Consider the following 26,254-nt stretch of genomic DNA (forward strand, 5'->3'; position numbering starts at 1 on the left):
GAACAGCAATGAAACTCTTGCGCCTAGAGAAGCTTTATTTTTGACTCAGGGTATTGATCACTGGATACTAAATTTCATGCCTTGAGATTAGTTATTTGATCCTGACCCAGAGCAGAATCAAGCTCAGGTCTCTCCTGGCTTTTGGCTTTACTATAAAAGCTGACATTTGCTTCATGCAGTTATTGCACAGCACTGGATATAGACACAACATTTATTTCCTAACTAAATACCAGGGGAGCCCATCTCTACCAAGGCAAATTGTCGTATAGAACACTGAAAGAGTGGAGGCAGTATCGGATTGGTTTGATAGTAAAGAATTCTGATTTCTGTTTCCATCTTATTGATCTGGCATCATATGCTGACTATATTTGCTGCAGGAGAAATAAAAAAACCCAGAAAAGAAAGATGAGGTTGGAAACACTATTTTTCTTTGTGTCACCCCAGCAAAGGGAAAGCAAATTAAAGCCAACCAACACTGTAGCACCTGGGAGGCCACAGTCATCTGTAGTGGGAGATGGAAGGATGTCACTGTGTTACTAAGAAAAGGTTAAAAGGCAACTTGACCACATGGAGGGAGAATAAATGAAAGAGGAGAGCACTTTAATGTAGCAGAAAATACCAAGCTGCTGGAAAATGAAGGAACACAAATTTCAATTAAACATAAGTGAGGGTAATTAAGTACAGGAGCCAGCTATTGAGGGAGGCAATAGATCTTTTTGTCAGCATTGGAAGCCCTTCTAAATAGTTTCTATGTAAACTAATAGTCTAAATTCAGAAATTCTGTAGGTTATGCACATGAAGACAACCAAATCATTACGCATGTAGAAGTGATCAGTCTTTGAATATCCATTAGGATACCATTAGTTCAGGCTTGGGTTGGGTTTTTCAGGCATCATTCCTGTACAGTTCACAAAACCAGCCTATTAAATTTGATTTACTGCTTTCAGCTTTTGCTGGTGAGCGTTTCAGCTCACTTGTCGTTTTATCAACAGTTCTGAAAGGTTGAAATGAGCCAGTCTGGATGCATCAGTCTGGTTTTGGTGGTGTAATTAATTTATGAAGTTAAATTGATTGACACCATAAGGCTTTAAAATGTATGACTCATGTCTGGAGGAGCTATCAGAGCAATAAGTTCATATATTTAGTATTTGGGGATCCAAATGGTTGTGGATATTCTTTCGTTTTCTTTTGTCTCCTTTATTTTGAGTTTAATTTGTTTGGGGGTTTTCTTTTGGTATGGTTTCCCTTGTGGATTTCATCCTTTCCAGTAATATTGAAGTTTGTTTTGAGTAATGAAATAACATGTTCCATCAACAGTCACACCAATGAAGCTGAGCTGCCAGCTTATGTGTTTCTTTTCTATCCATACACTTCAATAACTTCAGCCTCATCAGAACAGCTGCACAATATTGCAGTTCTCTGGCCAAGAGGCAGCATTAGGCCTGAAAAAAACCCCAACCTAAGAGCCAGCATTTCTTGTGGGTAAGCCTGTATTCACTTCCATACCGAATACATACAGACTGTGTGGGCTAAGCTATCCTGCCTCCTTTACCATGGGCATATGCAAAATGCAACTACTTAGTTGCAAAGTATTTAGTAATCAATTGTTGCTGAGGTTTCCATCCTTCCTTCAGACTTCCTTGAAATCGGTCAATGGGCTGAAAACTGGGAGAGAGTTGGGAGGGGAGAAAGAGCTGACCAGGGACTGGCAGACAGAACAACTATAAATCCTTGGTTCCTTGGGATTTCTGACAACAGTTGGCAAAGGACCAAATTAGGAGTTAGTTCAGCTGAGTACTGGGGGACAAAAGGTGCTGGCAAAGGGCTTTTTAAGTCAACAGTGAAATTTGATCTGCAGTGGCCTGAGTGACAGTGTGTACAGGCAAACTGCTGTTGATCCCATTGCAGGCAGGACTCTTGCTGGTGTAAGCCTGTGTGCAGCCCTCTGTGTTGCAATAGGACCCTTATCTTGAGCAACCAGCTGAAAAGAGTTGCAATTTCATGGGTGAACACAGTAGTGTTTTGGGTGACGTAGAGCAAAGGTTTACCAGGAGAAACCACTTTCCATCATTCTGTGAAGTTCATCGTATTGCCATTTGGTTTTCATAGAATCCTGGAATCATTGAATTGTTGGGGTTGGAAAGGACCTTAAAATCATCTAGTTCCAATCCCCCTGCCCTTGACTTTAGCTCCATCCCAGGTGAGTCACCAGCTGTTCCTGCATTGTTAGTGATTCACAAGCCATAGCTTAGCCTTGAAGACTGCCCTCTTCTTTTTAATCAGGATTATTTCTCTATGTCCCAGGACTTCTCCTTATCTTGCTGATACTGTTCCTGCAACTACTGTCTCCAGATTATCTCCAAGGGAGCCTCTCCTGTTTTCTCTGGTCTCTGCTGTGGCACTTGTCTGACCCAATCCTCCTAAGAATCTATAGGGCTTTTTGGGAGCTGATCCCATCTTACCTCTTCTCTTCCCTGGCTTTTGCCCATTCCTATGTAAACAGTTTTCTTAGCCTGTGGTTGCCCTTGGCCGTCGCAGGACTCCAGCCATACCCATTTGGGAACTTGGTCCTTCTCCACCTTGGTTCATTCCAGTGATGTAGAAAGTGTCGAGTTAAACACAGCACATGAGAAGCCTGATAAGCAAATATAACATTGACGCACAGAAATGCATGTAATGAATTTCTTCCTTTAACATGCATTCAATTAGAGGTACCCCAGAGTTTTATTGTCTGTGTGGTTTTTTTTAATATAAATTATTAGTATTTAATTTAATTTAATTTTATTTAATTTTATTTTATTTTGGAAACATTTCCCACTTCTATGGGAAATGGCCTCATTAAGCTGATTGGGATCTAGCAGGCCTGTGTTGTGCAGCACTTAACTGCCTGGAGTTCCTATGCACTGCAGGGTATATGATATTTTATGGTGTTAGAGACTAGGGGGGGAGGAAGAGAGTTAATATTCGGTGCCTCTTGGAAAGAAATCCACTTGCATTAATTGATGCCTCTTTATAAACCTTCCTATCATGCATGGTTTTATCTTTCATTCCAAGTGATGTACACACTACTGATGTTAAGTTGTAAGAACTGCACAAAAGCATTACAGTGTTTGTAACTTCTGGGTCTGATTCTAGCGCTGCGCATGGTTCTCCATTCACATCCATTTTATATCCATTGTTTCAAAGGAGAATTAGCCCAAAAAGAAGCTGTTGTGTTAGGGCAAGTTGCTTTATAACTTGTGCCTTGGAAAACTCCACAGTTACAGAGTTGGATGCAATCAAATGCTTGTCCTTTAGGATCAGTGTCAGCATTAATACCTGCTAATGGCACCTTTGAACCATCTCACTAAAGATCTCTTCACACCTGACACATAATTAACCCACGCTTGCCACAGGTAAGTCAGTGAGCACTAGCCTGTGTACTGAGGTATCAGCTGAGTAAAGGCTGGGTAAAGCAAGCAGATCTTTCAACAACAGTCACAGGGCTTGCAAATGTCGCATCCTCTGCATGCTTTCCTCCGCAAAAGCAGAAATGATTGTCATTACTAGGATAATAAACTATCCCTGCCTGCAGTACGATGTTCATAGCAAGTGACGTATAGATCTCCCTCATCTCATAATGCCTTTGCCTGCCTATAGTGAATATACAGGATATATACCAGCCTGTTTGAACTGCAGCTTGTCTGTCAGGACAGATAAAATCTGCCTATTCATTGAACTACCACTGGCACAAGTTAGTTATTCTGGCTACCATGAAAGTCACATAGCAGACTAAGCACTTTCTTTTCCTTCTTTATCAGGTGCTTTTTCATCCAGCAGAGTGTCCCACAGAAATTCAGAGCAGTGCTGGCAAAGGAAAGTGAAACTATTTGTTTCCTGTATACATCTACCATGCTATGTATGCATGTCCCTCCTGCTGAAGCACAGAGCTGGGAGGTGCTGGGTTAGGCAGTGATTTTCCTTTTGCTCACAGAATTACTTTTGCTGTTGTGTGCCAAATACTCTGGCCTTTTTGAGGTGGATCTGGAAAGGTGCTGCTTATGAGCAGGAACATATTTGGTCAGGGTAATTAATACCCGTGATCTTTTAGAGGGCTTTTTGTTTTGTTTGTCTTAAGATGAAAGCTCCAACTCTCATTTTTCATGTGATTCGGCTACTTAATTCAGGCTGCTTCTTTCTTTTTTTACCTCTTACTGGTATAAGCATCTGTCTGGGTGCTCTGTTGGTCTAGTATTTCTCAGGTTGAGAGGTGAAGCCCCAGTAGAGGCTCCTTCACTTCAGTTCAGCTAGACGTTCATTGCATGGTGTGCATGCCCTCAGGTGTTTGCAGGATGAGGTGCTGAGTAACCACTGAACTTTAACTGTCAGGTCAGGAAAGATGACCTCTGAGTTTGCTGTGTGCTCTTTGCTTTCAATCAGCGCACTGGGCGTGGGCTGTGAGAGCTGCTGAATCAAAAACCTCGGTAGTGTTTGGAGCTTTCATCTTCACCTGCTTTGCTGGAGCGTGCATGACTGCAAGAGGGTAATCAGTATGCTGGTCCCTTGCTGCCCTTCTGGACACAGCAGACAGCAAGGCACCAGTGGATCCATAAAGTACACTCCTTTTCTGATTCACACTGCAGTCTCAGCTGTTGTTCTCCATGTGGTTTGGATCTTTTATTTCCCTGAGCAGGGGTTTTCTGACGCCCATCTGCAAATACAGGCCTTATGGTTTTGCATGCAATATCTGCCAGGCTGCTTTTTGACCTATATTTCTGGACATTTCTGTAGCATAATGCAAAATCTTTTATGTTTTCATGGGCTTGTAAAGAACAAAATGTAATATTGTTCTATTCAGAACAGTTTTAAAATCCTCCAGGAAATACTCGGATGCAAAAAACCCCATGGATCATCAACTGATGTCAGTCACCTGGGGGGCAGAGATGAGCTGCAGCACAGAGGCCAGGCTCTGAGAGCATGGTTGGCCAAAAACTATTGTGCCCAAGGGAAAGAAGCTCTGGTTTCTGGTCAATGGAGTATTGTTGCCATCACCGTGGGAACATAACAAATGGCTGTGCAAAGCATTCAGGAATGATGGATATGCTTACATCCTTCCCTAACATTATTGTTGATCTACATATGCCCAGTCAGTAACAGGTGCTTTGTTCCTTTGTTTTAGGATGATGGATTCAAAAATCCCTGTTGGGCAAGACATGAGTGGCCCTGGGGGACAGAATAGCTCTTCTGCAGCCTTCACTGAAGGCAAAAAAAGTGTGGTAATGTGCAGAAGTGGCTGCTCTGCGGAGTAGAAAGCATGCTGTGGGGAGGGCTGTCATTTTAGCATTGAGACTATCTTGCTGTTTGGTATTTGCAGCTCCCTCTACATCTGGTGTTGTATTTGCATTAGTGAAAACCAGTTACTGAAATACAAAAAGTGGAAAGATTGAAGTCTTGCAAAGCTTGTCTTCTTAAGATCCACCTTTCAGTCGATCGACCACTGATACAATACCAGATTTCATGTCAAGGGAGAGGTGTTTGTTAGTCTGACATGTGCTTGCGGAACACCCAAAGACAGAAAATTTGTCTTTCTTAGAGAAGATGGGGGAAAGAACCCAGGAGACCTCAGTACCCTGTGTCTTGCCACTAGAACGGAAGGTCAAAAGAATACACATTTCGTGTACTGTTACGGGTTCCCTACTGCATCTTCAGTATGGGCTTTTGCTCTGTAATATGCAGAAGAGCTGTGTAATTCTACTAGTCTGCATTCTCTAAAAGTTAGAAAGATGTCCATAACTTTTGCTAGAATGGGTGGATGAATAGAGGAATAAATGAAGTGGGGAAGTTCTACCCAAGCTACATCAGTGAGCAGAAAAAAAAAAGAAAGACTTATGTAGAAGATTTTTCAGTAAAAACATAGTAAGGACCAAAATTAAGTTCCCGGTCCTACCAGTCTTGCACATGGGTAGTTATCAAGGGTGTTCACATACTAGTGGTTACTATCAAGCCAGAGATCTGTGGTAGATTAGATTAAGCAAAAATATGACTCACAGGGTTAAGTTACTCTAGTGTCCAGTCTTAGCAACATCACGGCCCACGCACACTGCAGGAGCTCGCATGCTATGGGGCAGACTTTCTTAGGCCTTAGTTCACATGAGCTCGGTACCCATGACCGTGCCAGATTTTTGAATGGACCTTGATCCTATTTAGATAACAAAAGCAGTGGGCCTGATATATTGATAGTGTTAAGTGTGAGAATGGATATTGAACAGTTTTTGTGATAAGGGAATTATTTTAGTTGACAGGCTCAAAAATCTGGCTCTTAAAAGGAAATCTAGTTGAGTTCTGAAAGGCAGCTAAACAACTATGAATGTCATTATGACATGTGGCTCTGCCCAGTGCTCATTGGACTGAAATGTATGAGATGAGCACAGCTCTCTTGAGCACCCATAGATATGCCAGTTGAAGGCTGCAGCCAGATTCCAGCAGCTGTACTGATGTTTTCCACTGTGTGCTGGAAGCTATGGCACCTTGCATGGAACAACATCAAAAATCTGTGATTACCATTGGTAATTACCATATCTGTATTAACTGGCCTATTTATGCAGCAAATGTGTTAGAAAAAGAGAAGTGGCTGTCAATGTGCTTCACATGATACTCAGCATAAGGGCAAGTCGGTATGTTGCATAAACCTTAGAAACTATGGCAGAAGGCTCCCATATTTTGTCTTTTAGGTACAATGTTTAGTTAAGATCTGACTATAGTCCTTATGATGGCTATCAGTAAGGAATGGCCATTAAACAGGTGAAGATCAGACTATGTGAACTGTGATCTGGACAGTAATGGTCATTTACTGACAGTGTCATGTAAGCCAGGAAGAGCAAACTTTTAGTTGGATAAGTTCAAAGGAGAAAAAAAGTATAGCTCTGGAGTGGTTATGCATTATTTTCATGATGCTTGTGAAATAGTTATTAAGAGCCTAGACAGGTAATAGCAGAAGGCAAGTGAAACACCTGAGGTGGTGTTTGGCATTGCCAGAAAACATTCTGGGGGCAGAAATAATGATATTTCTTCCTGTTTGCAGCCAACAAAGTCTTGAAAGCAGAGTCTCCAGACTATGCAATACCGCATTTCCACTGCAAAGCAGCAGGCATTTTCAGCCTGCAGAGCACAGTTTCAGTGCTCTGCTGGAAACATTGTGCTTCCAGGCCTTTCAGGTTAAGATCTGATAAGGTGCAAAGGGACTATATAATATTGAATTTAATTATGAGGGGGAAAAGAATGAGAGAAGGAGATGAGATTTAGTAAAATGGATTGAGTCTTGATTTCATCTCCTTATGAACATGAACGCTCCTCCACATGCTGGGACAGTGTGAGGAATACCCTAATAAATCCCAAGAAGTTACTGGGTACCTTTCACTGCCTTATGGATGTTTTTCATAATCTGGCGGAGTTCAGTCTTTTGTCATTATTTGAGTCCCAAGATCAGTCCTGCCCTGCTATCGCCTCTCTTGGGAATAGATACCAGCTTAAGAAATGTGTTATGAACACCTTAAATTGGCAGTTTCCCCAACCTCCAGTGATCCAAAGTCAACAGTAATAAGGAAGCAACATGCTCTTTGGCATTAGTCTACTTTTTTCTCCATCTCAGCTGTGGTTTGAATCTGGGGGTATTGATATACTGCTTGTTAGCAATGGGTTGGGAATAGCTGCAGAACAGGTTTGTGGAAGATACTCTCTGTTCTAGGCTACAGAGATTCCCTGGGGATTTACTTGCATCGTAGCAAATGCCCATAAGCATATTCAGCAGGAAAATTCAGACAGCGTGATGCTTTTCCCACCTGGTTTTGTTGTAGTGGTTGTTTTCCAGTTCTTCCCCTGGAACCTGCACAGTAATAAGGAGGTCAACATAATCATTTTATTAGAAAAAAGAGATGTAGAAATAATATTTTAAGGTGTCCCTGCCCATGGCAGGGGGTTGGATCTTAAGGTCCTTTCCAACTGAAACCATTCTGTGATTCTATGATTTTTATAAATTAATTAAGGGTGAGAGTTAATAGAAAATTTTCTGTATTTTTAAAGAATATTGAATTTGTATCTGGCCTGATTTCCAATGTAAATCATTCAGCTATACAGCTTTCCCCAGACAGCTGTCCTTAAGAGAGAAGCTTAAAAGTTGGGACAGCCTCAGGAGATATCCCTTGGGAATGGATTGCAATGTTCTGGGAAACCACCCTGTTTGCCACAATAGACACAGAGAGCCAAAAGCATCTTTGACAGCCACAGCTGCTGTATTTTGGTGACAGTTAGGATGTTCTATAAAAGGGCAGTTACGGATACAGATAACTACTCTCATAAAAGAGCTTATGAGAGTAAAGTATCTTTATCCTGGGGTAAAGGTTGAACTTGATGATCTTAAAGGTCTTTTCCAACTTAGTTCTATAAAAATTATAAATGCTGGATGGGATCCCAAGAGACTACCTAACTCACCTTCCCGCTCTTAAATAGCTCTGATGATGGAGGTGCCATGGTTTCTCTAGGAAGTCTGACTGCTTTACAGTGCTTCACTATCTATACAAAATCTAATCTGAATACCTTAGGAGTCTGAACCCATGATTCTTGTCTTATCCAGAGCTTCCATGAAGAAGAGACTGTTTCTTCTCTCCTTTTATCAGCCTGTGAAAAATGTTGCCATCTAAAAATCATAGAATTATACAACATTTTAGGTCAGAAGGGACCCCTGGGAATTACCTAATCCATCCTCCCGCTCAGAGCAGGGCTAACTTCCAAGTTAGCACAACACCATGTACAGCTGAGTTTTGAATATTTCCAGGGACAGAGATACCATAGTCCTCCAGGCTCCTGCTCCAGTCCTTAATCAGCCTTATATGATGCTGGGTTCATGCAACCTTTTCATAACAGGATGGAGTTGTTGATTTATGATCATCTGGTGACCTCCACCAATCTCCAGGCCTTTTTCTGTAGTACAGCTGTTATTTCTAATTGAATAGACTAATTCTCTCTCTTGTATTTGGGTAGCTGATTATCTCTGCTTAAGTCTTTCATTGTGCATTTGATCGTATTGAATACCATCCCATTTATTTCTGATCCTATTTCCAGTTTGGCAAGACCATTTTGGATTACAAACCTTTACAATACTAGCAGCCTTTCCTGGCGTGATGTAGTCTGTACGTTCCATCATAAAGCTCCCTTCTGCTGAAAATACAATACTCTATTTCCTTTTGTGGTCGACATATAGGTTCATTTATTTGCACCTCTCCCAGAGCAATGACAGAAGTGCAGAGAAAAAGTCAATCTGCACTAGATTTTGCTAACAACTGGACTTTGCAAAGTTAAAACAGCAAATGGAATTGATTCAAATCTATTTAAAGGTGATTCCAGTATGTTCAGCGTGTTTGAGATCAAGCATGAGACAAGTTAGCAGCAAAGGCAATTTATCTGGGGGCTTTAGAGGAAGGAAGAATGTTTAAATTGATTTATTTAGAATTATTTAATTTTTTTAACTTGTGGTTTGAAAGCTAGCTCTTGGTAGGAGCTCTGTGCACACAATGAGCATGTTTGGCCTTGAGCACATGTATCTGGTTTTAGTTAAACCAAGCTGGCCACACTCATTCCACCCTGCACATGATCTCATTCCATGCTCCTTGTCATGGTATCTGCACACCATCCAGCAATATATTAACAGCGTGAGTAACGTGTCTTATGTTGATTATTCTGTCACCAAGGGAGAAGTGAGTCTTGTCTGGTAGGGAACTCATTGTTTTGAACAAAGCTCTATACTTACGCTGGAGAAAAGTCAAGAGCTGAGCCTTGTGTTAAGAGAAAGAACTGGGAAGGTGTGTGCTGGCCCTTGGGTCTTTGGTAAGGCCATTTTGGGATTCAGACCAGCTACAACCAGAAGATTGTGGTTCCTACACTGGTGAGCTCTCCTCGCACTGTGGAAAGGATGTTTTCAGTGCTGCCAGCATGATCAATTCATACTCTGTGACAACTGGGGAACCTCCAAATTCTCCTGTTAGTCCAAGAAGGAAAATACTCCTAATAGTCTTTATTTTACACTGAAGGAAATGACCAGGTTGGTGTTACAAATGCAATGTGCTGCGTGTCAGCCGAATGGAAGAAATGGCTCCAGGCTGCAGGGAGGAGACGGAAGGCTTGAAAAACTTGTTCAGCCTCTCAGTGTTCATATTTGCTCTGTGTGGAGGGAACGAGCTGAAATCCATGCCCCTGCTGGTCTTGTTTACAGTGTGTGCTACCCACAGGGCAAGTTTTCTGCTACGGTCATCTGTCAGATTGGAAGGGAAGGGCCATAGCTAGTGGTTGTCATTAGAGACTGCATCATTCTTTTTGCATATTGACTGAGCTAAACTCCAGCTTCAGCTCCCATCTGTGTGATAAAGGAGGTGCTTTTCTACAGCACCTCAACTGTGAGAGCCCCAAAGCCCTTTATAGACCAAATCAACTGCAGATTGTGCCTGGGAGCAGTGCTCCTCCTTTGATTTGGGGTAAAACTGAAGGACTGAAGGCTGAAGCTGATTGCTCTTTCTCCCATATGCAGTCCTCAGAACAGATTTTTGACCTAAACATGCTCCCTCCCCCGCCATGCTACACTTAACTGCTCTGTCTTAATCTGATAATTTTTAGGGCAGGAGAATCCGGCACTGGTTCCTGCTGTGCTTGTGCTTTGTTTGCACAATTCACATTTGGCTGTCGGAGTCCCTGCCTCCCAGGTTCCGTCTTCTTTGGCTCAGTAGCAGCTACATCCCTGCAAATAGGAACTAAAGGACCATGGGGATTTCCTGGCCTCCTGCTGCTGCTTTTTCTCTAGAGAGTAGCTTCTGACTCCTCAAGGACACTGCGGATCTAAATCCTCTGTGCCTCTCAGCTCCTTATATGGTGACATGAAGAAGCATTAGCATTTTGGTTCTGATTTGGATTTACCCTGGTTGTCTTCTCAACTGAGAAACTCGAAACTTTAACACTATAGGCAAACCAGTTCTTAACCACCAAGAAACCATACCTTGGTTCATGCATGTGCATGCTGTTGTCTCACCACTGTCTTACTGAAGACTAGACCACATCGCTAACAATGAAATTCCCCTACAAAACCTTTGCAACAGCTGGCTTGAAGCATTTATCTTTTTCCCCTTCTGGAAGGGGTTTAAAGATACTTGTTTTTATAACAGCAGAAGAAAGAGGCTGAGCTGGAGGGAGGGTGCCAAGCAGGCTGTGGGGCAGAACTGGCTTTTCTGGCAAATAGCACACAAACAAACACAGAGGTGATGGTGCGCAGCAAAAGCAGGAGGTCGTGGAGCTGGGGACACCTAACAGGGACTTCAAGGGGCTCTGCACTCTTGAGCCATCACATCCAGACATGCAGGGAGTGGAGATAATGCTCCTGAATTGGGGGAGACGTATCCTTGTTCATCCCAGAGCTAAATGCATTTTGGTGACTTATCCCCACCTCTGACAGAAGCCACCTACACAAGAGGCAGAGCACTGAGCAGAGCTGTTTTTCTGAGTGAGGAAAACACTTGTGTCTTTGGGAAGGCCTTGACTGACTTGGCATGAATTTGTTGGAGCCTGGAATGATGCAGTTTTGTACTGGGTTAGTGAAGAGTGCTTTGACAGCGTGTTCTTGTGCTGCGGTCCAGCCCACCCTGCTGCAGGCTGTGTCCTCATAATCCTATCACTGGATATAGTGCAGAGGGTGCATATGAGCATGAAACCATAAGGAAAGTAACTGCACTTCATGGCTTGAGACATATTTAAGGGCAGAAACAAAGGGTTATGGTGGCTAAAGGAGCTCCAGCAAGTTTCAGGGGCTGCGGGAGCTTGATGTCTCTTCAGGGCCAGCTGCTAGCATTTAAAAAGGCATATGAGGTTTCTTCTTCTCCTTTATCTCCCCCTCAGATTCCATGCTGATGAGACACAAATCCTGACAAGCACCGAGAGCTGCACCCCCTGCCACACACCCCCGTGCCTTGTCAGCCCCAAGTTTTAACAGTAACCGTAGGTTTCTCTTCTTGTGGTGCAGGTTCCACCATATTAGCAGAGCGGCTGGGACTGTCCACACCAAGCTTGCCTACATCGACACCCAATTCCCCCACCGTCCTCTGCAGCGGTGTCTCTGGCCCCCTCTGCAGCTCTACCAGTGGTAAGTACGATGGGATCCTCCAGTGCCTTTCCTCTGGCTCCCCTGGCCTGCTCTGCCCGGCCTCCCTTCACAGGCTCACTCTTGTCTCTCAGAAGGACTCTAAAACCACAGTGATCAGTAGAGTCTCCTGTCAGCTCCCTTGGGGAGGAAGGGAGAGCCTCTGCGAAGGCTATTTTCAGTCTGCTTTACGTAGAAGCTGCTTAAATGCCTAGACAGCAATATTTCTCCAACCCTTTTCATCACGAAAGGTCCCCAGGGAGGTAGCAGAGTTTCTGCTGTATGCGTGGCTCTGTGACGCACAGCTCCTTCTGGAGAGCTGTGTGGCAGTGACATGTTGCATGCTAGCTTAGACTGGAGCTATGGGTATGCCTACGGCCCCATGTTCCCGCTCCTCACACCTTCAGTACCCCTCACAGGAAAAGGCACTATTGATATTTCTAATATTCCAGTCAGTTTCGGTGAGATTTACATAAATGCACATGCACTAGAAAATGACAGGCTGTTCTGCAGCACTTTAAAAGCCCCAGGTACTTGCATGATCCCAAGGCAGTGATGGTGGGATATATAACTTACCAAATCCTTGTTGTCCAAACCAAGAGTGGTTTTCATTGAAGGTACCTACCAGTCTCAAGTCTAATAACTGGTAACAGCAAACATTCAGATTTTTAACGGATCTTGGGAGAAAAAAACCCATAAATTTTCTCATTATCTTGCTACTTCATCTGGCCTCATGGTGAAGCCTCGCTACGGGTGTGCCGTGAGCAGAATTACTGCAGCCATTCCTAGCTCTCAAAGCAATGACCCACTCAGAGCTAGATGCTGTCCATGCATGTACCACCCCACTCCTGTCCTGACGGATCTACACGGGGTGAGTTGCAGCCAGGCGTTAATGTTCCCACATCCCTGGATTGGCCCTAGAGATGAAGCGCTGCTTGTCTTAGGAGCTGCTGCCACCATGTGCCACCCAGCCTTTCACTCTTCAAAGCAGAAGGCTTGATCCACCCTTCCTGATTTTTCCTCCTTTGTTAATGTTTAGACAGCGGTTTGAAAACATGAAACTGCTCTTTGTTCCTGCTGTGTGGGAACAGCTGGCTCTTGGTTTGCTGTACACGGGCAGCAGATCCCAGCAGATGCCTTTCTGCTGCCCGAGCCTTGGCATGTGAACCAGGGCTCAAGGAATGGGTCAGTAGGTCTCAGGAAGGACCCCTGATCCTGGAGCATCCACTTCTGCTAAAGCATGGTTCCTCCCTCTGTAACCAGCTTCAGGGCAGACGTTACCATGGGATGTCAGGAAGGCTTTTAAGCAGGAGTGACCCTGTTCTTTGTGTTTCAGGCACAGCTCCCAACTCTCCAGTCAGCTTGCCTGAGTCACCCATCTCCCCGTCTGTCTCAGGGCCCTGGGGAGATGAATGTACCATCTGCTACGAGAACATGGTAGACACAGTCATTTACTCCTGTGGACACATGTGTCTCTGCTACTCGTGTGGGCTGAAGCTCAAGAAGATGGCCAACGCTTGCTGCCCCATCTGCAGACGGGCCATCAAAGATATCATCAAAACATACCGCAGCACTTAGAGCAGCAGCAGGTGCTGTGGTGGGGACTAGGCAGGTGGGGAGAAGACTGTGAAACAACACAGGTATTGGTCTCTATTCATCATGCAGGAGATTCAAAAAACATCACCCACCACCACCCTGATCCCCTCTTCCATGGAACACAGATGAGACAAGCTTAGACGCTGCTCTTCTACCCTCCAAGCAAGCCCTGGGGCTGAACTCCAGTGTGTCAGGGAAGCTGCGATGGACCACTCTCCCTTGTGGATTTTAATCTTTATCTCAAAAAAATGGCTGGTGCAGTCACCCCTTTTCTACACCATGCACAGCAGACAGGAGTCTCCAGTGTCAAGCAGGGACAGCAAGTGATAGAAGGTTTAGTGCTACACCTCTCCTTCCAGAGACACTGCACACACAGAGGACAGCTTAGCAGAAGAGGAGAAACAAAACAAACCTGTATTCATGTACAAGCAGCCTGACTATAGGAAACTCCTTAGAAAGGATGGAGTGAAGCAAGCTTTGACCCAGCGAGGGAGGTGCAGTGAGCACATTCACAGCAGAAAGACTGTGGCCAGTGCAGAAGTGGACCCAGTATTTGTGAAGCAACACCTGCCCCAAGTCTGCAGGGAGATGAGCGGCTCCTCAGGGCTGTTCCCAGCTGCTCCCTAGCAGAAGCATTCATGGTGGGTTTGGCAGCCAACATTGACACTGGCCTTGCTTCCTCACAGTGGTATCCAGCCACCTCTTGTTGCAATCCTGTTGCATGACAAGCGGCTCTCGAAGCCCACCACCACTGATCTGTGCGTGGTCTCCACGCAGCACAAGGGACTCAGCAGCATCTCTGATCCCATGGGCCTGCAGCAGAGGGGGATGTCTCCCTCACCTTTCTTCCCCTACCATCCAGACAGCACTTGTGAGGGAGAAAATAAAAGAGAAAAAAAGAAACAAAAACCCCAACCTCACTGGGGAAGAATGTATAAACCCACATGTCTGTGGGCTTTATTTACTGGTAACTTCATCACTGTGCTTCAAGACAAAACCAGCCGGGTAGTACTCAGCCCTTCACAGCCATGGCTGTCCTTATGTGTTAGGAAGAAAGGAAAGAAAAAAAAAAACAACCCAGCTTGAGGGCTTTGGTTTGTTTTGGTTGATTTTGATAAATCCCTGTCCCTCCTGCCCCTGTTGGGAACCATGCTGTCCCCATGGTGGGTGCCTGCCATGGCAACCTCATGGCTGCTGGCCCATGAGCCTGGTGTAGCAGGAGCTGCCTATCATCTCCTCTGCCTTCCAGGGCCACGCAGGAGGTAGAGACAGTGTCTGGGCCCTGAGGTGTGACCGAGTTAAGGCAGAGCAGCAGTGGTGTTTGACCATGTTGCCCATAAGGTCAGGCTGGAGAAGGTCATGGAGTTGCACCCCTCCTGCAAAGCCTTTTCCCGTGCTGCAGCATATGGCCACTGATAGGACACTAGGCAACAGTGTGGCATAGGGATAAAAGCATTTAATGTGCATAGACAGTCACTGCAGGATGCCCCAGGCGGGAGGTGGGTAAAGGAGCACTTGCAGAAGCTGCTCACAAGAGCACCTGGAAAAACATATCCTTACTTTGTCCTCTTAAGGAAACTACAAAAGAGGCTGCTGGCTGGAGAGAGCATTGTAGAGCCTTTCTCTAAAGGCATCACCATCCCTGCAGCCTACCACAAGGGTCTGCAGCTACCCCCAGCCCATCCCGGCAGGCAGAACTAACTTGAACACTGATAATCTGGTTACAGGGATTTACATTATTTCTTTGCATACCTCTCATGTACCCCCCTAACCCAGCCCTGCCCTCCAGGCTGCTGTCGAAAGCCCTGGATCATTATGGGTCCTGTGCCCAGATGCCCTCACCGAGGAGTGGGAGGAAGCCTGTTTGGCACAAGTCTGGGGTAGTCACAGCAACCATGCCAGCAGCAGGCATGCAGCCAGCCTCCAGCTTGCCCCAGGACAGAGCCATGACCTGCAGATACAGGGAGCCTGGTTCAGCTGTTATACAAACTCCAGTGCAAAGCTTTCAGGGAGAAGGAAGCGAAGGAGTGGGAAGGAGTTGATGAAATAGTGGATGTGGGGAAACGTGCAATAAGCATCCTCCCAAGCCTTCCCCACAACAGTGGGACCCATTCCCCTCCACGCAGGGCAAGCCAAGGGGTACATTTTATTTTTGAAGGAACTCCATCCATGAGTACCAGTGCAGTGGTGTGAATTCCCTTTTCAACTTTTGAATCCAGAGTGTTTTAATATATAACTGTGTTTGTTTTACTGTGGACCAAACTCTAGGAGTTAGCAGAAGCTGAAAACTCCCCCAGCATCCGAGCTAAAAAAATTGGGGTTAAGTCCTGCTCCTGGCATCAGCTGGCCTCTGGTTGTGAGCAGGGAGGAAGAGAGCAAGGCTCTCTCTGTGGAGACAAAAATAACAACAGCAAAAGCAGTAACAACAATTCTAACCTTTTGTTTTGTTTGACTGGTGTAGGTTCCCATGTACCTCCGTGTTCTTGTGTCATTTGCATTTCATTGCTTTACTTTAAGATGTTTTGTGTTCTGTTTAAAGAGAAGAATAACTCATTGTGCAAAATTGGATAACTGTGATTGTGAATAAAGTTGATTTAGGTATCCTGCAGCAGCATGGTGACTGAGTGTTTACCACTTCCACAAGCGTGGCAAAACATGATGGGCAGTGCAGCTGCGAGAGGCTGAAGTAAGAGCAACAGTGGCATGAGGGCCTCTTCCTTGGGCAGAGCTGGGAGGAGAGAGCTCAGGCAGTGCCAAAGGGACCCGAAGGGGGTTTGAATTCTCCAGAGTGATGTCAGTTTCCCCCAAACCTAACAGCATTGCTGCTGCAGGATGTGCTCAGGAGCACTCTTACAACAGCCATGCGAGATTTCCCAGCTTTTTCCACTACCATCCTGAGCAGTTCTTAGCTGTTGGGACAGGGCAAGTTTGCGCCCAGCTCCTGTTTTCCTAGGGACATGAGGTTCTCTGGTGGGTCTGGAAAGCCCTCTCTGGCCACAGCCTCCTTGTCCTTTCAGTAGCAAGGGGTAGAGCTGCAAACAGAGACTGCCCCTGCAAAATGGGGCACTGACCTGCCAGATGGGCTGAGCGCAAGCACTGCCACAGATTAGGAAAGGCCAATGCTCTGAGCCAAACCCAGGTCCTACCCTGGCATTAGCAAGAGGGACCAAGGCAACATCACAGGGACCCTGTGGTTCCCTTTGACAACTCCAGCTTGTTCATTCCCTCCTGTAGCCACCACGTGCGATAGCCCCAACGAGCTTTGCATCCTCTTCTGCTGAGCACGCTGGAGTCACCCTGCCCTGCCTTTCCCTTACCTTCCTCGGCCATCACCTTCACATCACCAAATCCAAAGCAGATCTGCAATTCTACCATCGCTCCCAACCTGTTCTCCACCAAGACCAACCATGGCGCGGCACAGACCTGTCCCGACGACAAGGCATCCCTTCACCGCAGCCTTCCCGTTCTGTTTCAGACAGGGACAGCCTGCGGACCGCGCTGGCGGGGGAGAGGGATGCTCTGAAAAGGATCCAGGAGCAGCAGAGCTAGTCCAGCATCGCCACCTGGCGCTCGGCTCCCGGCACGGCACACAGCCTCTCTTGCTGTGCGTCTGTCCCTTTTCTCTCCCTCCCCGGGTTTATTTTACTCCTTTTCACAAATACTACAAATACATATAAGTAGGACCAGAAATATTTAGCCTGAGTGCAGCATAACTTTGGAGAATGGCTCTTGAAGAAAAATGGGGAATGAAAGCAGCAGCTAGCAGTGGTTACAACATGTAAGGGGATACATCAGTACATGGTGATTGTTATCAGTCAGGAAAAACCCTTTCAACCCTAAGCTGGCTCACTATACACACAGAGGAAAGAGGGGGCTTAGTTCCCAGGCACACTTGTCACTAAGTTTGTGCCTTAAAACATCCAGGACTGTGCGCTGCCTCAGATCTAATTCTTGGCATCATTCAGAGACAGGAATGACCTTCAGGCACCACCCTATGCATGACCTACCCTGTGCATTCCTACATGCCAGCACGGAGGAACATCTCATAGGTGCTGTTCGCAAATGCTGTGCCTCCAGTGAGAGCTAGCTCATCTCAGGGCCTGGGTGGGACTCATTTCTCCACAGCATGCTTGCGAAGTGCTACAGCCCATGGTGAAGGCATAGCCCCAAGCTAAAATGAGGGATACACTCCTGGGAGGTCATTCTCTGCTGCAGAAACAAAAAGCTGAGGAGGGCCAACCCACCTCTGCAGTCCTGCTTTTGAAGGTGGCAGCCTGGCACTAAGCATGACCCCTTTTACCTACAGATCTGTTAACAGACAATGAGCAAGTGAACAACACTTCAATAGAGGGTTCTCACAGTTGAGTTGGGAACTGAAGTGCTAGAAAACAACCTCATTTCCTCTCTACTATTACACCCCCTATTACAACCCACTCCCCCGTTACATCCATGTTCAAGCATAGCCTGCTCTGCAGCCTGACTACAAGGGTGTTAAGGGCTCATTCTAACTTGCAGAGCAACTGTCTTATCACGGAACCAAAAGGCCACTCCTGTAAAAGGATGCTTTCCTTCTTATTTTGCATCTCATGCCACATCCCTCTCCAAAAAACCTCCTGTCAAAGTGTTGTAAACCTTAAGACCTTACTCAACAAAAAGGTCTTCATGACTGAGGGCAGAGGTGAGCCATCCATAAAACTTTGTGGACTAGAAAAGAGACAAAAAATACAGCATACAATAACAACTCAGGACCAGGGACAAGAGAAACTCCTTTACCTATTTAAGCCTAAGCTGAATTTTGCAATTGCATGTAAACATAAGTTGTAAGTTATTCTGGGAAGGCTAAATTCAGTGGTTTGACAAACACAAGTGGAATTATAACAGTACTGCAAAACTGAAAAAGAACTCCCACCCCAAAATAAACCAAGTGGATCACAATTAAAAAGGTCAAAAATTTATTTTTCCTTAGGGCATAAGAGGCAATGTAAACAAAATACCAACAAACAAACAAAAATCACAAGTCAATTCTTACAGTCTGCAAGCATTTGAAGATACGAGTACCCTTTTTCCACCTCCCCCCAGAACACTGCAAGCCTGCTCAAATGTTAACAGTTCTGGACCATGAAGGTCCATTGAGTTTTGACGTATCTGAAGTCGGGCACTAGATTTCTCATGTAAGAAGGACACTGCATCTGTTTCATCAAACACTGTCAAAAAAAAAGAAGTCCAACAAAATATAAATATTACAAAGATCAGATTTAGCACCACCTTTGGTCCAAGCAAGCAATGAACTGGGAGATGACAGGTACAGTCTGTTTAGCAAGTCCTTTCTGCCTGAGTCTTTGAAAACGTTAGAGGTTCACATTGCAAGAACTTGTAACAACTCTGAGAAAACGGCCCTCAAACTCTGGCAGTCCCTTACAAGTTCCCCAGGTCCTGTGGAGAGGAAAGGATCATCACTGTGCAGCAGCGCACAGTGCCAGCCAACATCACCCAAAGCGCTTGTCAAGCTGAGCTTGGCCCTGTGGTACACAGCAAACACTGTGCCAAGGGTCTGATCCTGCTTTGGCCTGGTAGACTTCGGGCATGGCTGAGGAACAGGAAGAGCAGTGACAGTGTGCATCCTGAATTCCCCTTTCCACTAGGATTTGCCATCCTCCAAAACCCCGCAGACTGCAGCAGGGTATATGACGGCAGATGCCTCGAAGGAGCTGAAGTTGCCTAAACCCAAGTTATTTCAGCATATCTAGAACATGCAAATTAAGAGCTCTTTTATTGAGCATAGTTTTACTCTAGGCCCTTTTTAGGCTCATCTTTTCCCCATATAGACATGCCCATCACAAATGCAGAGAGGTGTCACTACCTAGCTGCTGTGCCACAGCACCAACGTGAGCCAGGAGAGCCGTAAGGATAAGTGACAATCCTTAGCTGCTGTGCCACAGCACCAATGTGAGCCAGGAGAGCCGTAAGGATAAGTGACAATCCTGGCAGAAAAATGAAATTCATAAAGCACCTAGCAATATTTTACATTTCTTGCAACTCCCTCCTCTACAAGTGACCAGAACTCAATTTGTCTTTTCTTTTCCTCCAGAAGTTTAGAAGTTTTTGAGAAGTCGTAATTAACCATTATTAAATGCTGTTCAATTCTGAGATAACACCAGATCTAATAAACACCTAAAGAGAAATGCAGAGATCTGCTTTCAGGCACAGTTTTTGCTCTTCATGTTCACATGCACAGTTGCCCAAGACAATGTGAGTTTCTCATTGTGCTGAGACACCCGTGCAGAGTTTTCACCTTTACAGGCACAGACATGATAAAGAGCAAGCATTTGGGCATGGTATCCAGCTGTTCAGCAGTCATGGAGAAGAGGGCAGCCCCTGTGTGCAGGCAGCCCTTGTCCCACACAGGGCAGTAAAACCCTGACCCAGACACCCACACCGGTGACATGAGCAGACACAGGTTGATCTGGTGATATTCCACCCCCCATTTACCGCACTTGGTCTGCAACATAACCATGAGGACAGCTCTGAAACCAGTTCTGGACTGGACACTAAAGTCAAGTAAGCCTGCATGTCTGGATTAGGAGGAACCTAATGCTTCATGCAACTGTTTCAACCGCACTACTGTCATATCCAAAGCAAACGAAAACAATGTGCTATGTTAACTCCACTAATTCTCACTGATGATATATATGATAGAGATGCACTTCTGTTGTCCCAGTCACAGAACGAGGCCCACAGTACTGTATGTGTCAGAAAAATCATCACAGGTCCCCACATGATCTGTGCTAAAGCCTGAGGGATGTTTCTACAGGGTCACTTGGCAAGTAGGAGAGCTCTGTTCTCCCCACTGATTATGCATCTTTAGTGTTGGCCCACAGAGAAGTCACTTATCTTTGTTACCTAGTACTCTACTCTGCATCACATCTACCATTTTACATGCAGACTCAGGGACCAATCATAAAAAGGTCTTCTGTTTTCTGCCAGTTCAAACCGACTGGGGCATCTGACCCCTCATTAACAACAACTCTCATCATCAATGGCAAAAGGGACTGTTAAGTGCAAAAAAAAAGTCATTTTTCTGGGTTTCAGTTTTACTGGGACGCCTGTGAAAGGCAAAATCACACGATTTCCTTTTCTAGGAAAGCATCTCAGAGACCCAAGCACATCTGGACCCTTGCAGCTGCTCACTGTACAGTTTCATTAAACAAAAACTGGACAACGCATGAGGCTGCAGTTACAATTTCTGTCTCTAGCTCACATTTGCTATAGGTATATTAAGGACTGATGCTGTGAATTTCAGAATACCTGTCAGCTCTGAGAAAATCAGTACTTTGCCAAAAGCTCTAACATTTTCAGGATGAACAATATTTGCTCCGCTACCTTCAGAGGAGCGGGATCAGAGGCCACAACAAAATATGGTCCAAAGCTGTTACTACCAAAAAAAAAGGGTTTCCCCAGACTTATTTTCTTCCTCTCTTGGCTTAACTTGCAACCCAAACCAAACTGAATGGACTCCCGCCCATAAACTTTCTTAAAGAGAACAAAAAGAACAAAAAGGAAAGCTCTCAGTTATTCCTTCTCACATATACTGCCACAGAAACCACACCAACTTCTAAGCTTTTCCCCACACAGAACAGACAGAATGGCTCCCATGTTAAAAATAAACCAACCAAACAAAAAGACGACAAAAAAGTGTCACCAACCTGACCACTCACACGAAAACCAGCCACACGTTTCTCTATCTCTGGTCACCGACATACTCTCCCAAGCTCCCACCAGGTACATTCCCACCACCTAACCACTAGAAAATGGACTGCTACACCAACACAGAAATGACAACAGCATCTAATATTCAAGGTCACATTAAGAACATCAACCGCCTGGGAAACCCACTGCAAAACCTCACTTGGACCAGGCCTAGACCAATTATTTATCAGTTACAAATTTGGCACAGCAAAACCTGTAGGAGTTTCCAGTCCAGACACATGCAGCTGCTCCATTAACAGAGGGGAGCACAACTGCTTGAACAGACTTCAGCCTTCATTCAACAACAGGTTTAAGCTCTTTGTAATTGACTACCCAGCAGTTCCAGAGACAATTTGGGCTAATTAACAGCTCTGGAAACAGCTACAGATGTAAAGATCCAGCTGAGCTGCTTTCAGCACCCACCTTGAGTTATCTGCATCTGAACTTTAGCCTAAGCAGCAATCAATCAAACTGTTGGCAAGACTTCTCCTGACGTGAAATCCGATATTGAGTCTTAACTGAGGAGGCTCATCAGCTTGATTCTCCCCAAACACTGCAGACAGAGTAAGGAGCACTGCTGTCTGCAATTAAATCTGCAATAAAGGAACAGCACTGATGTAATGTGGTTAGCCAGACAGCAGAAATGCCCCTGCTCCGTACACTGTTGACCCTGCAATACTCAGTTTGGACCCTCAGTACAAAAAAGTCATTGTAATGCTACACACACTTGGCTTTTGCAATACTCCAGGTTTGAACTCATCATGAGTAATGAGCAAGTCTTTTCAGCAAGCCTATTCAGTGGGCTGCAGAGAAATTCCTTGTAGAGACTGGAAACAATTATAACTCCCCACCCCCCAAATCCAAGGCAGGAAATAGTTAAGTCAGCTATTCACTGAAATATTTCATTTTTTAAAAGGTTTCCTTTTAATTCCTTTTCTATTATTTTTTTTCCAGTTTACTAATTGTTACAGGCTAACTTCCAGTGACTGCACTGTTCTCTTCTGACCTGCTCCTAGGGGACAGAAATAAACTGAATCTGGATGTTCAAGGGGATGCAGAGTCAGAACAGAATTTGATGCCCTCCTCCCCCCAGTTTAAACGCCAAGGGTGATAATGGGATTTTGTTTATTTATTACTACTTCCCTGGGGACCCAGAAGCAGTTCAAGAACAAGCTCTTAAACCACAAAAGAACTGTTTGCACAGAGAAAGCTGCCACAGTGCTTATATTTCAGACATCAAAACACAGCATCACTAACACAGCTTTGGTATCTGGAGAAGCCTGAAATAGTTCTTTTAATTTTAAATGTTGTATTTTCAAAATCCTCCTACAGTGCCAAGTGATTCTCTCTCCCCTGTTTTTCTCCTCCACCAAGCAGGGAGCAAGACCGACATGTACCACTGTAACCAAATAACCCTGAGCATCAGGGGGAGATCACCAAACTCAATGTTTTCCCAGAAGTGCCATTAGCACAGGGTTGTTTCACAGAGGGCCAATGCAGGCAGACCTGGAAGAGCAACCCCTGCCTGCTCCACCAGCTGAACCTCAGTGTCTGCAAACTCCCAGGCACACAAACTGCCTCAGTTACAACAAACACATAACCTATGTTTGTCTTCCTTAGGTGGATCATTGGCTTCAGGATACAGATTGTCATAGTACATCATGGAGTGAAAAACTTCAACTTTTCTCACTAATGAAAAAGCCTAACACAGAGCAGTGATGTATTAAACCCATCTATACAGAGAAAGCACCTGCAGTGTCAGACCCAATAATTTATGGCCTTATTAGAAACATATTTTTCTCATATTTTATCTATCTCTCCTCTGCCAATATAGTTACCTCTCATTTATTTCCAAATTATCAACACAATTCCCACAATTATTTTGATTCAGTAACAAACAGGAGTCTCAACTCAGGACAGTAGTGGCTTATGCTGATAAGAACAGGTCTGTAAAAACGCCAGTGTGAAGCTTTAAACCAAATTTATTTATTAAAAAAACAAACACAAAACAAAAAAAATTGCACTCTCCAACTAGAATCAACGCTACCTTGATGCGAGAACAATGAAGAACATTGTTAATGGGACCAGCCCAGCCCTGACATTATAAAATGGGAGAAACCAATTTGTGCTGCCTACGCCAGTCAGGCCCGCAAGCAGTGCAGCACAGCTTTCACTCCAGGAATCGCTGCGGAGCCCCAGCCCTGATGTGAGGGCACCCAATAAAAGAAGATCCCCTCATCATTCCACCCTTGGCAATGCATGCACACCCCACAAAACTGACACCCCAAAGTAGAGTTATGGGTGACTCTTTACAAACATCTGTGCTTTGCTCCAAGTTGGGTCTAAGATGGAGGAGGAAAAGCAGCACCATCAACCTACATCCCAACCCAAAGTCAACTGACTGTGGGGGCTTCTGGATCCGCCCTATATACAGTACTTTATTTGAAAGTTACAGACACACAACAGACGTGACTACTGAGCAGCACAGAGGGAGAGAAAGAGAAATGCAAGCACTGTGCAGAGCTAGCAGAGGCCATCAAACAGTTCAAGTGTGCAGACACATTCCTCATGCATCGCTGCATTGGTGGTCCCTGCTTCTACCAAGCAACTACAAGCAAATGAAAATAACATAACTTACACAAACATCTGCTCTCAGACCATCCTACTGGTACTGTTGACATCTATCAAACACTGCGTTTATACACAGCACTTTGCAATGTGGCTAAGTAGCATCTACAGTTGCCAGAGAAGGAGCTGCCGGTGATGGGAAGCCACCAGCAAATAGCAGCAAAGCTCCAGTTGATTTCCAAAAGCTGCAAGACCTGCAGGGAAGTGGATCAAGGCATGAAAGCACCAAGGCTTAGCAGGCCTGTGCACCCTTTGGAGGTGTAGAAACTGAGTGCACGGTGTTTGCTTTTGCTGAGAACGTTCCATGCTGAGTGCCCACAAGGAGCTTTGCTCCTCTGTGGGTCTTCTGTCAGTGTAACTCTACTGATGCTCGTGGAATTCTTGCCAGGTTAGACAAGAGCACGTGAAAGAATTAGAGGTCTCTCTTCAAAACCAAATTCATTTGTAAAGTATTAGAGGTTTTAAAAAAATCATGTAATTGAAACTATTTCAGTACAGCTGCAGAATTCAGTTTTCCTCTTTGCATGCAAAGGTCTCTGGTAATAATGCTTTTTGACAAACTTAAGAACAGCAGGACAAAAATTAAGCAGAAAGCTGAGGTACACCCCCTCTCCAGTGACACGAGCCACAGAAGATGTACTTGCCAGAGCTCAGAGAATCAAATGCTCTGGCTTTCACATTTCTCTTGCATCTTATGAAAACAATCCAGTTTTTCAAAGGTAGTAGATTTTGCTGCTACCTGGAAAGTCACATTATTTCTGACAGATGGAAGTTCTCCTCCCATTCAAATAGAATTTAAGACAAAAGCTCCTTTGAAGAGCAAAGTTTCTGCCCAACTTTATTTTGGACCTGAGTGATCAGCCTTTGCAAGCCAAGGAATATGAAATCAATACCCAAACCAGCTGTGAAATTCTGCAGGTGAGAACTAACCAGATAAAATGGGGACTTTTTGTCTTAGGTTAACAACAGGGAAGGAAAAGAAATAAGGAACTGTAAAAATACTCCCATAGATCTTGCAATAAATACAAGTAACAGCACAGTATCAAAACTTGGGACTGCACCAGCAGAATTATTTTCCCTTCTGATGTTACCATTGATTCCAAAATGTAACAGAGGACATAACCAGCAGAGACATACCAGAAGAGAGTATCATGCATGGATGGCATACAGAGTGTTTCAAGCATAGCTCAGAAGTCCTGTATTGATAAAGATGTTAATGCACATTCTATACATAATCCTGGCAACATGCTGCATAATCCTTATACTTTCATTAACAGGTGATGATTTTTCATGGAAAGCAGCCATTCCCACCCCAAACCACCCCAGCTATCCTGTCAGTCCCTACCTACCCAAGGGTCCTATTCTTATCCAGCCATCCCCTCCCTTGCATTTCCCCTTTCCTTAAGAGTGCATGAATAGAGAATTGCAAACTTTTCACACTGCACGTTCCACTCCAAGTCCTGGATGAGGGGCCTGTTTATTCTATGAATATTGCACTTATCCACTCATTGGATTTGTTTTTTTTCCTCAAGAATGCAGAGTATTTGGGAAAAAATAGAAAGATAGTAGGATACAACACAGGAAAATATGAGTTATTAACAAGCTAGCTATGAAGATCTAAAATTAAATAGTACTAGTTCTATTCTGTTAATACTAGTAATATGAAAATAATGAATGCTTTATCAAATTCCCTTGTTTTTCATATAAGATAAAAGCAGTAACTTTCTTTTTAACTGAGGAAAGCAATGAATATATATTACAATAAAATACGATTCATTAAGATCTGAAAGTGATGAAAACAATTATATAATGCCTTCGTCAAACTTGATAGCACTGTAATGGAAGGAGTCTTTGGGGTGCATATCCACAAGGGTAAAATCCATTTTTCAGCCATACCCGTGCAGATGTGAAATTCCATATTTAAAAGTGAGCCAATTTCAATCCTTCATTGTTGTGTGTTTGCTATTACTGTACACACCGATTTAAAGGCTTCCTGTCAACACACCAGTTAAGTATCCTGACACGTGCTCATCATATCTTTCATCTTGAGAAGCGTGGCTTGCAAAGGATGAGCACGTATGACTATACCCACCCACTGCAAAGCATGAGAGAGAAAACTTAACAGAAATTGCC

At 44.6% G+C, this 26,254-nt stretch overlaps 1 protein-coding gene across 4 annotated transcripts in view; it reads left to right on the top strand.

The window, feature by feature from the left end:
* The window catches only part of NEURL1 (neuralized E3 ubiquitin protein ligase 1), a 157,625-nt gene extending 142,939 nt beyond the window's left edge, over positions 1 to 14,686 (top strand). For all 4 annotated transcript variants that reach the window (XM_057421005.1, XM_057421002.1, XM_057421004.1 and 1 more), the window contains 2 exons: positions 12,035 to 12,154; positions 13,488 to 14,686. In XM_057421005.1, the coding sequence (XP_057276988.1) occupies positions 12,035 to 12,154; positions 13,488 to 13,729 (362 nt within the window). In that variant the 3' untranslated portion in view covers positions 13,730 to 14,686. The remainder of the gene's footprint in view (positions 1 to 12,034; positions 12,155 to 13,487) is intronic.
* The last annotated feature ends 11,568 nt before the right edge of the window (positions 14,687 to 26,254 follow it).

The sequence above is a fragment of the Pezoporus wallicus genome, unplaced genomic scaffold (assembly GCF_028554395.1).
Source record: "Pezoporus wallicus isolate ANWC-B61680 ecotype Strahan unplaced genomic scaffold, APGP_CSIRO_Pwel_v1 contig_3365, whole genome shotgun sequence".
Taxonomy (NCBI): domain Eukaryota; kingdom Metazoa; phylum Chordata; class Aves; order Psittaciformes; family Psittacidae; genus Pezoporus; species Pezoporus wallicus.